Source organism: Equus przewalskii, chromosome 3 (genome assembly GCF_037783145.1).
Source record: "Equus przewalskii isolate Varuska chromosome 3, EquPr2, whole genome shotgun sequence".
NCBI classification, from domain to species: domain Eukaryota; kingdom Metazoa; phylum Chordata; class Mammalia; order Perissodactyla; family Equidae; genus Equus; species Equus przewalskii.
Genome location: NC_091833.1, coordinates 946,296 through 963,547, shown reverse-complemented (window position 1 = coordinate 963,547; position 17,252 = coordinate 946,296). Strand labels below are relative to the sequence as shown.

At 37.1% G+C, this 17,252-nt stretch overlaps 1 protein-coding gene across 37 annotated transcripts in view; it reads right to left on the bottom strand.

Annotated features, from left to right (window-relative positions):
* PHKB (phosphorylase kinase regulatory subunit beta) overlaps positions 1–17,252 on the bottom strand; it is a 218,466-nt gene that overhangs the window by 6,732 nt on the left and 194,482 nt on the right. For all 37 annotated transcript variants that reach the window (XM_070613575.1, XM_070613562.1, XM_070613560.1 and 34 more), the window contains one exon: positions 12,529–12,663. In XM_070613575.1, coding sequence (XP_070469676.1) covers positions 12,529–12,663 — 135 coding nt within the window. The remainder of the gene's footprint in view (positions 1–12,528; positions 12,664–17,252) is intronic.

Genomic DNA, 17,252 nt, shown 5'->3' with positions numbered 1-17,252 from the left:
TACCATGTGTTACAGAGATTACTAAATATTCCATAAGAAAAACAGAGCTTGCAAGAAAGGAGAAAATCCCCAAGATTTAAAAAAATTTAATAGGCAAAACTTATTCTCTAGTAATCTATAAGGTTGCTCACTATGAGATCAAATGACTTTCTAATATGCAAAGCAGCTCCATTTAAAAACACAGGAGCAGCCAATTTCAAAATAAGTTTATGTGGTCCTTACATACAATAAAATGTAAGCTCCACAAAGGCATGGACACCATATAGGTTGACCACTCCTATACACCTCTCCCAGAAAGGTGCTTAATAACCAGTTCATAAGAGAATCAATGCTCAAAAAAGCATAATGTATCTAACGAAATTACCTTACAGTAGTCCTCCCTTATCTGCAGGGGATACATTCAAAGACCCCCTCCAGCGGATGCCTGAAACCACAGATAGTACTGAACCATGTATATACTATGTTTTTTCCTATACATACACACCTATGATAAAGTTCAATTTATAAATTAGTCACAGTAAGAGATTAACAACAGTAACTAATAAAATAGACCAATTATAACAATATACTATAATAAATTGTCAGCATCACTACTCGAGCTTTGGGGTCATTATTAAGGTAAACAAGAGTTACTTGAATACAATATTTATGAATTGTTTATTTCTGGAATTTTCAATTCATGTTGTTGGACCTTGGTTGAACACAGGTAACTGAAACCATAAAAAGCAAAAGCATGGATAAGGGGGAGCTACTGTATTTTAAACTTTATATTTTAATTTCAAACTTTATATTTAGTTTTATATTTAACTACAAAGTACCAATACTAAAAAATCAGCTACAAAATCTTTCATGTCATGATAATCAGAATGTAGTGATAAACTAAAATTCTTGATCTCTTATTGATTAAATATTAAATCTTAAAGATATAATACTAGGGTGATGTCAGCAACAGGGCAGAATGAGCTGTTCCCTTTGTCTCTCCTCCTTCAAACTACAACTAAATGGACATTCACTGATCAGTGGAGGATACCCACACAGCACCTTAAGATGCCTGGGAGACTTGGATGGACTACCCTCAGGGAGGTAGTGGACATATGTGAGCCCTCTCTGGCCCCCAGGCAGACCAGTACCCATGTGCAACTGCTCTCCCAGCTGAAGTGCTCATAGCACCACTGTGGCCCCAAGGATGGGAGCACACCTTGGTGCGACTGTGGAAACAGGTGACAGCAGCCCTGAACCCTCAAATGATTGCTTCCCTGTCCAGTGGGAGATTCTCCAGGGCTGTGTGGTCTACAGGGAGCAGCTCAGGCTTGGACCCAGTGGGGAGGCCCTGCCCACCAAGGACAAAGGCTGGTGACACCTAGGAGCAGACTGGGAGACCTAGGAGTGGTGGAGCTGTGAGTCTGGGCAAACAAGTTCCCAGATGCCTCAAATACCCATAGTACTGTTGTGGCTGCGAAGCAGGGAGCATGACTCTGGGGGACTGTGGGAGCAGGCGCCGGCAGCCCTGAGGTCCTCCATGATCACTCTCTGGTTTGGTGGGAGAGCCCACAGTTCCATCATGGTCTCAGGGAGTGGCTCTGGCTCGGAGCCACTGGGGGGGTCCCCACCCACCAAGCACAACAGCTGATGCAACCTATGAGCCGACCTACAAGCAGTCAGCAGCATTTATCTGTAGCATGGACGAATGAGCTCCCAGTTGCCATGAACACCCACAGTATCACTATGGCCCCAAGAGGGGAGCACTTCTTGGCAGGACTGTGGGAGCAGGTGGCAGCAGCCCTGAACCCTGGTGTGATTGCTTTTCCATTCAATGGGAGACCCCACAGGGCTGCCAGGATCCCAAGGAGTGGCCCAGGCTCAGAAAAGCACAGCTGCAAGGGACTGCAGAAGGTTCATATATCACAGCCCTTGCCCTTCCCAGTGGTGGCAGGTGGAACCTGAGACCAGATACTATCACTATGCTATGGTACAAATCCACTCCATGAAATGGTATGAAGAAATATACTAATACTCCAGACCAGAAGGAAAAAGACAAACACACAGAAATCAATCCTGAAGGCAAAGAAATTTACAATCTAAATGTCAGAGAACTCAAACCAGCCATCAAAAAAACCTCAACGAGTTACAAGATCACTCAGAAAGACAGTTCAATGAAATCAGGAACAAAATTAACGAACAGAGGGAATTCTTCACAAAACAGATCAAAACCATGAAGAAAACCAATCAGAAATGTTGGAGATGAAAAACACAATGGATGAGATAAAGAAAAACCTGGAGTTCTTAAGTAACAGAGCTGATATTAGAGGACAGAATGGGCAATCTAAAGGATAAGAATACAGAAATGCTTCAGAAGGAAGAGGAGAGAGAAGTAAGACTAAAAAGAAATGAAGACATTCTCCGAGAAATATCCCACACAATTAGGAAATGCAACCTACGGATTATAGATATTCCAGAAGCAGAAAAGAGAGGGAAAGGAGCAGAGAGCTTGTTCAAAGAAATAATAGCTGAGAACTTCCCAAACCTGTAGGAGGAGCTGGAATTACATGTAAATGAAGCTAATAGAACCCCTAATTACATCAATGTAAAAAGACCTTCTCCATGGCATATATCAATAAAGCTGGCAAAAGTCAATGACAAACAAAAAATATTAAGGGGAGCAAGGCAGAAGGAAATAACCTACAAAGGTATCCCTATTAGGCTTTCAGTGGATTTCTCAGCAGAAACCTTACAGGCTAGGAGAGAGTGGAATGACAAATTCAAAATTTTGAAAAACAAAAACTTTCAGCCAAGAATATTATATCCAGTGAAGATATCCTTCAGATATGATGGAGAAATAAAAACTTTCCCAGATAAACAAAAGCTGAGGGAGTTCATTGCCATAAGATCCCCTTACAAGATTTGATGAAGAAGGCCTCCATTCCTGACAAAAAAAGAAGACAGGGTTTACAAAGCCTTGAGCAAGGAAATAAATAGGCAGACAAAATCAGAAAATTGCAACTCTCTATCAGAACAGATTAGCAAACAATTAGAACTCTAAAGATAAAGTGAAGGAAAACGTCAAAAATAAATATAATCACTTCATTTTAACCACAAATTCACAATATATAATCGAATAAGTTGTGACAACAACAACTTGGAAGGGGAAGAGGAATGGGATGAAACCTGCTTAGACTAAGGGAATAAGAGGCTATTAGAGAATGGACTACCTCATCTACAAGATCTTTTATACAAACCTCAAGGTAACCACTAAACAAAAATCAGAACAGGCACACAAATGAAAAATGAAGAGAAAGCTGAGAAAACTACCATAGAGAGGCACCAAACTGAATTGGCAGTCTGAAATACATGGGATGAGAAACAAAGGAAATACAAAACAACTGGGAAACAAGTGATAAAATGGAAGCATTAAGCCCTCATATATCAATAATCACTCTAAAGGTAAATGGATTGAAGCCCCTAGTCAAAAGATACAGAGTGGCTGGATGGATTGAAACAAAACCCAACAATTTGCTGCCTCTAGGAAACACACCTCAGCTCTAAAGACAAAGACAGGATTAGAGTGAAGGGATGGAAAACAATAACTCCAAGTTAATGACAAACAGAAGAAACCTGATGTTGCCATACTCATATCAGAGTAGACTTCAAGATAAAAAAGACAATGAGAGACAAAGAGGAGTACTATATAATGATAAAAGGGACACTCCCCTGAGAAAACATAACACTTTTAAATAATATATGCACCCAACACAGGAGCACCAAAGTACACAAAGCACTATTAACTGACCTAAAACGAGACATTAACAGCAACACAATAATAGTAGGGGACCTTAACACCCCACTGTCATCAATGGATAGATCATCCAGACAGAAAGTCAACAAGGAAATAGTGGAACTAAATGAAAAACTAGACCAGATGGACTTAATAGATATATATAAAACACTCCATCCAAAATCAGCAGAATACGCATTCTTCTCAAGTGCACATGGACCATTCTCAAAGATAGATCAGATGTTGGGAAACAAGGCAAGCCTCAATAAATTTAAGAAGACTGAAATCATATCAAGCATCTTTTCTGAACATAATGCTATGAAACTAGAAATCAACTACAAGAAAAAAGCTGGGAAAGTGACCAACAGGTAGAGACTAAACAAAATGCTACTGAACAACCAGTGGATCATTGAAGAAATTAAAGAAGAAATCAAAATTATCTGGAGACAAATGAAAATGAAAATACACCATACCAACTCAAATGGGATGCAGCAGAAGAAGTCCTAAGAGGGAAATTCATAGCAATACAGGCCCACCTTAACAAACAAGAAAAATCTCAAATAGGCAATCTTAAACTGCACACAAAAGAACTAGCAAAAGAAGAACAAAGCCTAAAGTCAGCAGAAGGTGGGAAATAATAAAAATTAGAGCAGAAATGAGTGAAGTTGAAACAAAAAAAAAAAACAGTAGAAAGGATCAATGAAAGTAAGAGCTGGTTCTCTGAGAAGATAAAATTGACAAACCCTTAGCCAGACTCACTAAGAAAAAAAGAGAGAAGGCCTAAATAAATAAAATTAGAAATGAAAGAGGAGAAATACACAGACACAACAGAAATACAAAGAATTATAAGAGAATACTGAGAAAAACTATATGCCAACAAAATGGACAATCTAGAAGAAATGGATAAATTCTCAGACTCATACAACCTGCCACAACTGAACCAAGAAGAAATAGAGAATCTGGAAAGACCAATTACAAGTAAAGAGACTAAAACAGTAATAAAAAACCTCCCAAAAAATAAAAGTCCAGGACCAGAAGGCTTCTCTGGAGAATTCTATCAAATATTCAAAGAAGATTTATTACCTATCCTCCTCAAACTATTCCAAAAAATTGAAGAAGATGGAACACTTCCTAACACATTCTATGAGGCCAATATCACTCTGATATGAAAGCCAGACAAGGACAACACAAAGAAGGAAAACTACAGGCCAATATTGCTGATGAACATAGATGCAAAAATCCTCAACAGAATATTGGCAAACCTACTACGACAATACATTAAAAGGATCATAGACGATGATCGAGTGGGATTTATACCAGGGATACAGGGACGGTTCAACATCCACAAATCAATCAATGTGATATACCATATTAGCAAAATGAGGAATAAAAACCACATGATCATCTCAATAGATGCTCAGAAAGCATTTGACAAGATCTAACATCCATTTATGATAAAAAAAAAAAAAACTCTCATTAAAAAGGGTATAAGAGGAAATTCCCTCAACATAATAAAGGCTATATATGACAAAGCCACACCCAACACCAAACTCAACAGGGAAAAGCTGAAAGCCATCCCTCTGAGAACAGCAACAAGACAAGGGTGACCACTCTTGCCACTTCTATTCAACATAGCACTGACCATAGTTTTGACCAGAGCAATTAAGCAAGAGAAAGAAATAATAGGGAGTGAAGAAGAGAAACTCTCACAGTTTGCAGACAACATGATTTTATATATAGAAAACTCTAAAGAACCATCAGAAAACTATTAGAAATAATCAACAACTACAGCAAAGTTGCAGGGTACAAAGTCAACTTACAAAAATCAGTTGCATTTCTATACTCTAATAATGAACTAACAGAGAACTCAAGAATATAATCCTATTCACAACTGTAACAAAAAGAATAAAACATCTCGGAATAAATTTAACCCAGGAGGTAAAAAACCTATACAATGAAAACTCTAAGACATTATTGAAAAAAATCAATGATGACATAAAGAAAAGGAAAGATATACCATGCACATGGATTGGAAGAATAAATATAGTTCAAATGTCCATACTACCTAAAGCAATCTACAGTTTTCATGCAATCCCAATCAGAATCCCAACGACATTCTTCACAGAAATAGAACAAAGAATCCCAAAATTCATTTGGGGCAACAAAACACCTCAAATAGCTAAAGCAATCTGAGAACAAAGAACAAAGCTAGAAGCATCACAATCCTTCACTTCAAAATATACTACAAAGCTATAGTAATCAAAAGAGCATGGTACTGGTAAAAAATAGGCACACAGAGCAATGGAACAGAATGGAAAGCCCAGAAATAAAACTGCACATCTATAGACAGCTAATCTTCAGCAAAAGAGCCAAGAACATAGAATGGAGAAAAGATAGTCTCTTCAATAAATGGTGCTGGGAAAACTGGACAGCCACATGCAAAAGAATGAAGGTAGACCATTATCTTTCACCATACACAAAAATTAACTTAAAATGGATTAAAGACTGGAAGGTAAGATGTGAAACCATAAAACTCCTAGAAGAAAATATAGGCAGTACACTCTTTGACACTGGTCTTAGAAGGATCTTTTTGAATACCCTATCTACTAGGGCAAGGGAAACAAAAGAAAAAATAAACAAATTGGAGTTGATCAGACTAAAGACCTTCTACAAGGCAAAGGAAACCATGAACAAAACAAAAAGACAACCCACCAACTGGAAGAAAATATTTGCAAATCATATATCTGACAAGGGGTTAATCTCCAAAATATATAAAGAACTCATACAACTCAACAACAACAAAACAAGCTGATCAAAAAACAGGCAGAGGATATGAACAGACATTTTTCCAAAGATGATATACAGATGGCCAACAGGCACATGAAAAGATGTCAACATCGCTAATCATTAGGGAAATGCAAATCAAAACTACAATGACCTATCACCCCACACCTGTTAGAATGGCTATAATTACCAAGACCTAAAACAACAAATGTTGAAGAGGATGAGGAGAAAAGGGAACCCTCACACACTGCTGGTGAGAATGCACACTGCTACAGCCACTATGAAAAGGAGTGTGGAGATTTCTCAAAAAATTAAAAACTGAAATACCATACGATCGAGATATTCTACTACTGGGTATTTACTCAAAGAACTTTAAATCATCAATTCAAAGAGACTTATACACCCTTATGTTCATGCAGCATTACTCACAACAGCCAAATTAGTGTTTTCGTATTCTTCAGATAAACACCCAGAAGTGGAATACGACATATCAAAATCTACAGGATGCAGCAAAACTGGTACAAAGTAAGAAGTTTATAGAAAGACAGGCCTACCTCAAGAAACAAGAAAAAACTCAAACAGTCTAACATTATACCTAAAGGAGCTGGAAAAAGTAGAACAAAGCCCAAAGTCAGTAGAACAAAGGAAATAATAAAAATCAGATTGAAAATAAATGAAATAGAGACTAAAAAACAATAGAAAAGATCAATGAAGTCAAGAGCTGGTTCTTTGAAAACATAAACAAAATTAACAACCCTTTAGCTAGTCTCACTAAGAAAAAAAGAAAGAAGGCTCAAATAAATAAAATTAGAGATGAAAGAAGAAATTACCATGAAAATAACACAGAAACAGAGCGGGTTATAAGAGAGTACTCTGAAAAGCTATAAGCCAACAAATTGGAAAACCTAGAAGAAATGGATAAATTCTTAGAATCATACAACCTTCCAAAACTGAATCAAGAAGAAAGAGAGAATCTGAACAGGCTGATCACTAGTAAAGGGACTGAAACAGTAATCAAAACCCTGCCCCCAAATCAGAAGTCCAGGACCAGATGGCTTCTTTGGTTAATTCTAGCAAACATTCAAAGAAGATGGAATACCCATTCTTCTCAAAGTCTTCCAAAAATTCAAGAGGAGAGGATACTACCTAATTCATTTTACGAGACCAACATTACACTGATTCCAAAACCAGACAAGGACAATACAGAAAAGAAAATTACAGGCTGATATTGCTGATGAATACTGATGCAAGTCTTCAGCAAAATATTAGCAAACCGAATACAACAATACATTAAAAGAATCATATACCACGATCAAGTGGGATTTATTCCAGGGAAGGAGGAATGGTTCAACATCTGCATCAATCAACATGATACATCACATTAACAAAATGAAGAATAAAAATCACATGACCATCTCAATAGATGCAGGGAAAGTTTTTGACAAGATTCACCATTTATGATAAAAAGTCTCAAAAAATGTGTATAGAATAGGGACATACCTCAGAAAAAGACATTTTTGTTCTTGTGAAAGAGGACTAATGAAGTTTTAACACTAAGTGAGAGAGGCATCTTCTCTGGAGGTACAGTTTCTTTTGGGATACCCAGACTCTCGTGACTGGGTTCAGTGCTATGCTACAGAGAAGAAACCCAAAGGAGCAGGGTTCCTTGGTGATGTTTTACTTTGAATAATGGGTGTGAAAACTGAATATCCTACACTCTGCATTTTATCTTTTTTTCCTATTCCCTTCAAAAGATGTTTTCAGAGTTCTATAAAGTCATGATTAATACTATAAAAAGGAGATGTTTGCTTAGAACAACATAAAAGAAGAAATGTGTGAATACTCACAATGGAGGTGGAAAATTATTTTAGAAGATCTCTCTTTTATTTATTTATTTTTTGGCTTTTTATTTTGAAAAATTTTAGACTTACAGAAAAGTCAAAAAGATAACTCATAAAGGTCCTATATACTCTTTACTCAGCTTCCTCTACTTTTGTCATCTTACATAACCAACAGTAACTATCAAAACCAGGAAATGAGCATTGATACCATACTCATCTATGGACCTTACTCAGATTTTTCTAATTTTACCACTGACGTCCTTGATTTGGTCCCGAATCCAACCCAGTACCCCACACTGCAGTTAGTTCCCATGTCTCCCTAGGCTCCTCTAATCTGTGACAGTTCCTCAATCTTCTTTTGTCTTTCATGACTGGTACTTTAGAAATGTCAATTATTTTGTAGCATGTACCTTAATTTGAGTTTGTCTGACATTTTCTCATGATTAAATTTAGATTATGCATTCTTGGCAAGAATACCCAGAAGTGATTGTGCCTTTTTCAGTACATCACACAAGGGTATGTGATGCTGATATGCCTTATTACTGGGATGTTAACCTTGATCATTTGGTGAAGGTGGAGTAAACTGAGTTTCTTCACTGTAAAGTTACTATTTTTCCTTTTGCAACCAAAAGGTACCTTGAGTGGAAATACTTTGAAATTACGCAAATTTTCCAATTCTCATCATACTTCTACCCACTAAATTTAGCATCCATTCATGGTTCTTGCCTGCAACAATTATTACTGCTGTAATTGTCTAACAGTGATCTTTTATTTCCATCTTTCCACCTACACTTAGTAATTAGAATTCTACTGTAAGGAAGAGTGCCTACTCTCCCATTTATCTATCTATATCAGCATGGCCTTATGGGTAGTCATTCTATGGGTTATAATCCAATACTATCACTACTTATTTTTTTGCTCAAATTGTCCCAGCTTTGGCCATTGAGCCTCCTTCAAGTTGTCTCCAGTATCCTTCTAAGACACCTCTGTAATTTTTTGGAGCACTTTCCTACTTTCTGGCAGCATAAGATGCTCCACGCTCATCTTGTATTCTTCTTGCCCCAGCTCTGGAATCAACCATTTCTCCAAGGAATGCTGGTTCCTTTTATTAGAAAATGGTATTTAGAAATCAATATATCGGCACTAAGTTTGCTCATTGCTGTTGGGGTTTCATTGCTTCTAGGTCCTCTCAGTGGATAGAGCTAGGGAAGATACGGATAAATACTCATATATACATGTACACATCCATATTCATTTCTGTATCTATCCATCTGTGTAAAAACCATGAATTCATACTGATAACTTTCAACTCGAATCCAACACCACAGGATAGTCTAGCCTTTCCCTCTTCCTCACCTGTACCTATACTCCCAACAGGGAGAAACCCAGCTCTCACTACCCACAATGCATTTACTTATGTATTCAACCTTTGTGTGTGTGTGTGTGTGTGTGTGTTATTTAAAGCAATTTCAGAATTGCTAATACCTAACTCCGTGAAAAAAAATGAACTAGAGTACAGTATTTGTGTGTAGTCCTTTTTTTCTTTAGCTTTACAGTATCCAATGTTTTCCCAAGGTACTTCAGTTACCTATTCTCTTCCCGAACCCCTTCAGAGTAAGAATACTACCCATTTGTAATACAGCTAGGTTCATTTGTTACTGTTTGTATTCTCTTTTGCTTCCTTCCACATCTGGATTAATTTTAATTACTGACTTATGTTTTGGGTGTATAAAACATTCCCACAGTTTAAGAGTCAGAGCTGCACTAAAGGCCAGGCTCAGGGAGGGTGTACTGCATGCTCTCCTGCTCCACCCACTGCCCTGGACCTCTTTCTCCATTCTTTGCACCCTGTTCTCTCCCACCCCTGAAGGTAACCAAGCTCATTAGTTTCTGATTTATCCTTCCTGTATTTCTTTGACATAAATGAGCAGATATCCCCTTCTTTCTTACATGAAGAGTAGTATACCAGAGATGCTTTTTTGTACTTTTCTGTTTTCATGTAACAATATAGCCCAGAAATTACTTTATATCAGTTCATAGAGACCATACCCGTTCCTTTTTTTTTTTAAAAAAACCATTTTTTGGTGAGGAAGATTTGCCCTGAGGAAACATCTGTGCCAATCTTTCTCTATTTTGTATGTGGGATGCTGCCACAGCATGGTATGATGAGCAGTGTATAGGTCCATGCCTGGCATCCAAACCCGTGAACCCAGGCTGCTGAAGCAGAATGCCTGAACTTAACCACTATACCACTGGGCTGACCCTTCATTTTCTTTTTTAACAGCGGTATAGTACGCCATTGTGTGGATGTACCACAGTTTATTCAAATAATCCCCTACATATGGGGATTTAGGTTATGGGCATTCCAAAATATGCAATTATAAACAACGATGCAATGAATAACCTTGTCCATATATATTTTCATATTATTGGAGCCATATCTCCTAAAATCTCCATAAATCCTAAAAGTAGGATTGCTGGGTCAAAGTGTAAATGGACAAGTAGATTTTTTTGGATGCTGTCAAATTCCCATCCAGAAGGGCTGTACCTTCCAGCTTATATAAGAGTGTCCATTTCCTCACAGCCTCAGCAAATGTTTGTCATACTGTTTAACTTTTGCCAGTCTGACAGATGAGAAATGGTATCTCAACATGTTTTAATTTATATTTCTCTAATTATGAGTTAGTTTAAACATCTTTTCAAATATCTGAGGTCCATTTTTTATCTTTTAAATGAACTGATTAATCATGTTTTCTCCCCATTTTTCTCTTGGGCTTTTGGTTCTTTGTCCCTCAGCTTTTAAGAATTCTTGGATATCAGCTCTTTGTAGCATTTTGTTCCAGTTTCTCAGCTATCTTTTGATATTTTCTATTTTTTGCCATGCAAAATGTTGTTTTTAATTTTTACATTGTCTCTTTAATCTTTTATTGCCCCAGGTTTGTGTCATGGTCAGAAAGCCTTTCCCATGCCAAGGTTAAAGAGGAATTTGGCACTATTATGGTTTCATTTTTTACATTTAGATTCTAATCTATCTGGAGTTTATTCTTGTGTATGGTATAAAGTATGGATTTGATTTTACCTTTACCAAATGGCTATCCAGTTGTCCTATCACTATTTATTTAAAAAGTCCAGTGATTTGAGATGTCACCTTTGTCATCCATTAAATTTCTATATGTGCTTGGGGTCTATCTCTGGACTTTCTATTCTGTTCAACTGGTCTCTCTGTCTGTTCATGTAGCAGCACCACACTGTTTTAATTAGAGGCTTTACAGTATGCTGGACTGTCTGTTAGGGCAAGTCCTTCTGTTACGTTTTTCTGATTTCTCTTGCATGTTTGTTTTTGCACATGAAGTTTGGTATTAACTTGTCTAACTCCATAACACAGCTTGTTGGAATTTTACTGGGACTGCGTCACATTTCTAACTGACATCTCTATAATGCTGAGTGGTCCTGTCTAAGAACAGGGATGCCTTTCCATCTGTCCAAATCTCCTTTTGTAGAAGATTTCTTTTCTAGGCATTTCTAAGCATATAACTATACTACCTTGGAAAATATCAGGCACATAAATAGTGCTCAATAAATGCTTGCCTAAATAATTATATTAAAGCTTTTTCTGTAATAAAAAATATTCTTCAATTCAATGTTATCGACAAGTATTTGTCTTGCTCTTATTCTAAGGTTAGCATTAGTTAAGTCTCGGAAAGGGTTTAGCCCCGAAGAAACTGACAGTATACTTAGGGAGACAGAGTAACAGGCAATACACTTAAATAATGTTCCCAAACCCAAACTTTTATGCCAAAATGTCAGGGGGAGACAGTAAGTGCTACAAAGATTCAGAAAGAGAACTGAACAAAGGGGTATGAAGTGCTCCATTCTGCACAGAATAGTAAAAATTAAGAAATGTTTATAAACTATACCTAAAAAAGGATAAAATTCAAATTAACACAACATCACAACTGAAGACAGGTATTTTAATTAGTATCTCTGCATACTGTTCATCTACTAGAGTGAACTCTGATGCTCTGCTGCATTTTATTTCTTGTTAATATCTTATTAAGTTCATATATGTATCAAAGTTATGATATTTGAATACATCCAGGTGTCCTGTAGGGAACAAACGGCCCTCATTACCTTCCATTCTGTTGAGGCTGGAGGATATCCAACAGAAGCTGTTTAACTTCGCTAGGTGACAGCTGATACAAGTCCACGGCTGGCTTGTTCCTGCCACGGATCTCTAGTTCATACTCCATAGCATGGATGATCCACCTGAAGCAAACAGGGGAAGCATGAATCAGTAACTCTTGAGATAAAATTACTTTGTGCTTCTCATGGCAATGCCCTTAACAGCACCGACCTATCCAAAGGGGAATGAAGAAAAGGCCATTTGAATTTCCTGAACTGTTGATATAATTACTTCTACCAAGGTTATATGACATGATTAGACTCTTAAAAATGAGGCCTGTTCTTGCCTATGTGGTTAGGTAGTAAACATGAAAACAGGTTGGTACTTAGGTTCCTGGCAAATGAGATTCTACCAATTCGGTAGGATAAAATAATGTACACAAACAGCTGTCACACCATTGTTTTCTTAATACTAGAATATGCAAAAAGCAAAGAGAACAAAAACAAATCATTTTAAGAAATAGGCTGAGATATGCCATTATAAATGCTCCTTTCCCAAGAAGGATAAGAAGTTTTCACCTCTTTCTTTTACTCTGCAGTCATTCCCTTGCAATTGGAGGGAACAGAAGAGAAGTACCTGCCTTTGACATACAGGAACACAGTTAGTTATAACTTAATTACACTAGTATGTTAGAGAACACACTTTAACCAACAGATTTCAGAATAATCTTCTTTATAGACATTCAAATACAGATATTTAAGTGCTGCTCATGTACCTATTCTTAAAGAATCAATTCTTTAATAGTATTTAATTGCTGCTCACAAAATAATTTTTTATCACAGAAAAAGCTTTAATATAATTATTTAAGCAAGCATTTACGGAACACTATTTGTATGCCTGGTATTTCCCAAGGTGGTATAGTTATATGCCTAGAAATGCCTAAAACATTAATTATTTTATGTGAAAGAAATTTTATTTTCTAATTTGAGAAACTTTTAATAAGTATTTTTACAACATCATCTCATTTCTTTCACTTACTGTGTTCTGAGGAAAGACTCAGATAAACTAGTTATGATACCAAAGAAAACTCGGGAAAAAATATTTTACCTTAGGGAAGCAGAACTCTACACACCATTAGGAAAAGCTAGGGAGTTAGCTCTACACAGCAGATTCCTACGCTTTATCCTTAAGTCCTTTGGTGAACACTGAATAACAAACAGAGACAGAACAGCTCAGCATCTGGAAAGAATGTGGCTTCATTTGCCCATGCCGCTTTGTCTCTCAAAGAGGGGCTGTGTAGCCAGCCCACTGGTAGAAAAGTCTAGTTACAGCAACTAAGATTTAAAGTGGCTAAGTTACTGCACCCAAATATGTCATTATCTTTCTCTTGATACACTTCTTTGAAAGACAAGGGACAAGGCTATTGCAGATACAGAGATTAAAAAGTTAGGTGGAAATAATCAAAAGATTAAAGTCCTTCTTTCTGCCAAGGCTAGTTTGCAAAACAACAGTGATGCATCCTCATGGGATGACTTTAATGTCTCTCAATGGAAAAGAAGGTGAGAAATGTTAAGCCTTTCCAGGTGAGCCAGAGGTGATAGCAACGAGACTTCTTTGCTTGTCAGGCGAGGCCATAGGCCACAGGCAAAGTGTGCCTGCTCTGTGTCTCTTCCAATCTCACTCCCCTCTGCTAAGGCAACTTGCTCTTTTTCCTACCCCCTCCTCTATTCTTTGTTATTCCCAATTCTAGAAGTTAGGGATTTAGTCTACCAGTCAATTGCAGGGTTATGTGTTGCAAAACACTGGAGAGATTACAGAGGTATGAGAGAGAGACGAGAAGGGAACATAATTTTTAAAATGTATAATCGTTATTACTACCACTGATAATACATAATAAATATTTCATAGTTGCTCATTGGTTAAGAAGAATAAAGACGACAAAGTATTTGCAAACAATAAAATAAATGTTTATGAGCTTCCTGATAATGTACAACAGAACACGTAACAAAATTAAGATTTACAATTTGTATTTCTCTAATCAGCTGAAAAGAAAAACTAGACGAAATCCGTGCTATTGCCAAAGACTAGAATTTCTTAATTGTTCATCATTATTATTAACTATATTTAGTCAGAATGTTATACAAGCATAAAATTCACAAAGATATAGTCCCTTTGGATGCTTTGATGTTAAAGTTGTTTATGAAATTAGCTGTTAAAGAAACATTTCAGTTACAATAAACTGCTCCATGGAACTCTCTTTATTTTTATTTTTTTTTGAGGAAGATTAGCCCTGAGCTAACATCTGCTGCCAACCCTCCTCTTTTTTGCTGAGGAAGACTGGCCCTGAGCTAACATCCATGCCCATCTTCCACTATTTTATATGTCGGATGCCTGCCACAGCATGGCTTGACAAGCAGTGTGTAGGCCCTCGCCTGGGATCTGAACTGCCGAACCCTGGGCTGCTGAAGCAGAACACGTGAACGTTATTAACTGCTGCGCCACTGGGCTGGCTCCATGGACCTCTCTTTAAACAAAAAATTTCTATTTTTAATTTTATAGGTTAGACAGAGTTGTCTCCTACTTATTCTTTTCTTTCTTTAACATTTAAAATTTATATTTGAGGCAGCTTAGTATAACAGAAGGAACACCAAATTAAAAAGCTAAAGAACTGCCTTTTGGTCTCCTCAGTGAGCCAATGGCATCAAAAAAAAGTGAGGGTAGGGGGTAGATTAAAAGTGACTTAAGAGACGTAACAACTAATGGCAAGTGTGGGCCTTGTTTGGGACCCTGATTTTTTTTTTTTTAAATCATTTTAGGGACAACAAGAGAAATGTGAATAAGAGTTGGGTATCAGGTGGTATTAAGGAAGTATTGCCAATTTTTTGGGGTGTGATAACGGTGCTGTGATTACTAAGAAAATATCCTTTCTAAGAGATACATACTTACTAAAATACTGAGGGGCAAAAGTCAAAATGTCTGGAATTTGCTTTATAATCTACAGCAAAAAAGAAAAGCAGCAAATATGGCAAACGTAAATTACTAACAATTGCTTATGCTCATTAAAATAATGGACATTTGGGGGGCTGGCCCCGTGGCCAAGCGGTTAAGTTCGCACGCTCCGCTGCAGGCAGTCCAGTGATTCGTTGGTTCGAATCCTGGGCGCGGACATGACACTGCTCACCAAACCACGCTGAGGCAGCGTCCCACATGCCACAACTAGAAGGACCCACAACAAAGAATATACAACTATGTATCGGGGGCTTTGGGGAGAAAAAGGAAAAAAAAAATCTTTAAAAAGAAAAATAATGGACATTTGGGAATTTACCAAATCATTCTATTATTATACATTTAAAAATTTTCATACTGAAAAGAAAAAACATGAAGACAGGCTTGAATATCAACTCTGTCACTTACCAATAGTGCCCCATTGGTAAGTTATTTTTCAAATGGGATTATTACTGTTATGTAGTCAGCTCATTTTATGGAATTATTTTGAGGAACAAATAAGACTGCCCGAAAAAAGGATTTTGAAATTACGGAGCTATAAAAATGTTAGCAAACTCCTTTTATTTGACTTCTCAGACTCAAGGTGGAGGAAAGGTAATACAGTATTTTAATTCAAGTCTTGGAGTTACTTACGCACGTGTTGCGTCCATTTAACTGCAGGATGCATCCTCTTCTAAAGTAAGTAACTTTTTCATTTTTGAAATGCTTACTTTTTAAAGTCCTCTCAAACTTGAGTTATTAAAACGAAGCATCATCTATTACATTTATCTTTTAAAATCTTCAGTATCATAAACAAAGATAGTTGGAGATTTAAAAATTCCCCCTCAGGCTTTTTCCTTCTGACTGTAAAATCTCAGCAGTTCTTTGAGCTAATTATAGAAAACACGGTACTCAACAGCAACCAAAGAAAGAGGAGTGTTTTTCATTCAAGCACAAATGAATATAACTTATCTGTCAGATTACTAAAACACATTTATTCATTAAAAAATATTGGCCAAACTAATATTTTTAGCTTGGAATTCTTCAAAAGACTAAAATAAAAACAGCAGGGGCGGGCCCCATGGCCAGGTGGTTAAGTTCGCGCACTCTGCTTTGGCGGCCTGGGGTTTCGCAGGTTCAGATCCTGGGCGCAGACATGGCACCGCTCATCAGGCCACGCTGAGGTGGCGTCCCACATGCCACAATCAGAGGCACTCACAAATAAAATATATAACTATGTAATGGGGGGATTTGGGGAGAAGAAGAAAAAAAAGAAGATTGGCAACAGCCATTAGTTCAGGTGCCAATCTTTAAAAAAGAAAAAAACCAGCAGAATAGCTTTACATATAAGCTATACTATACTATATAGCAGTCATAGAGACTTAGAGAAAGTAAGTTACCAAGTGAGTAACACAGTTAAGAAAATGAAAGACATTTTATGCATTTTTAGAACTACTAATACAAAAGGGCATGTCCTTTGTATTATCCCTTTGCATGGGAAAATCTGACCTCTTATCCTCATTCTCACTGACAAAGTCATCATATCTAATTTGACAATTCCAGTGTAAAAGCCCTTAAGGAAAAATGGGGAAATAAAGCAAGCAAGCAAATGTGGAAGGTCAAAAGAACGACGTTTATCCTTGGACTAGAACCTTACAAATTCAGGGACATGCTCTACTTGCCAATAAGCAAATGAGAACGTGGCAGATACACACGACTGACCAGATCAACCTTCAAATGTATCACG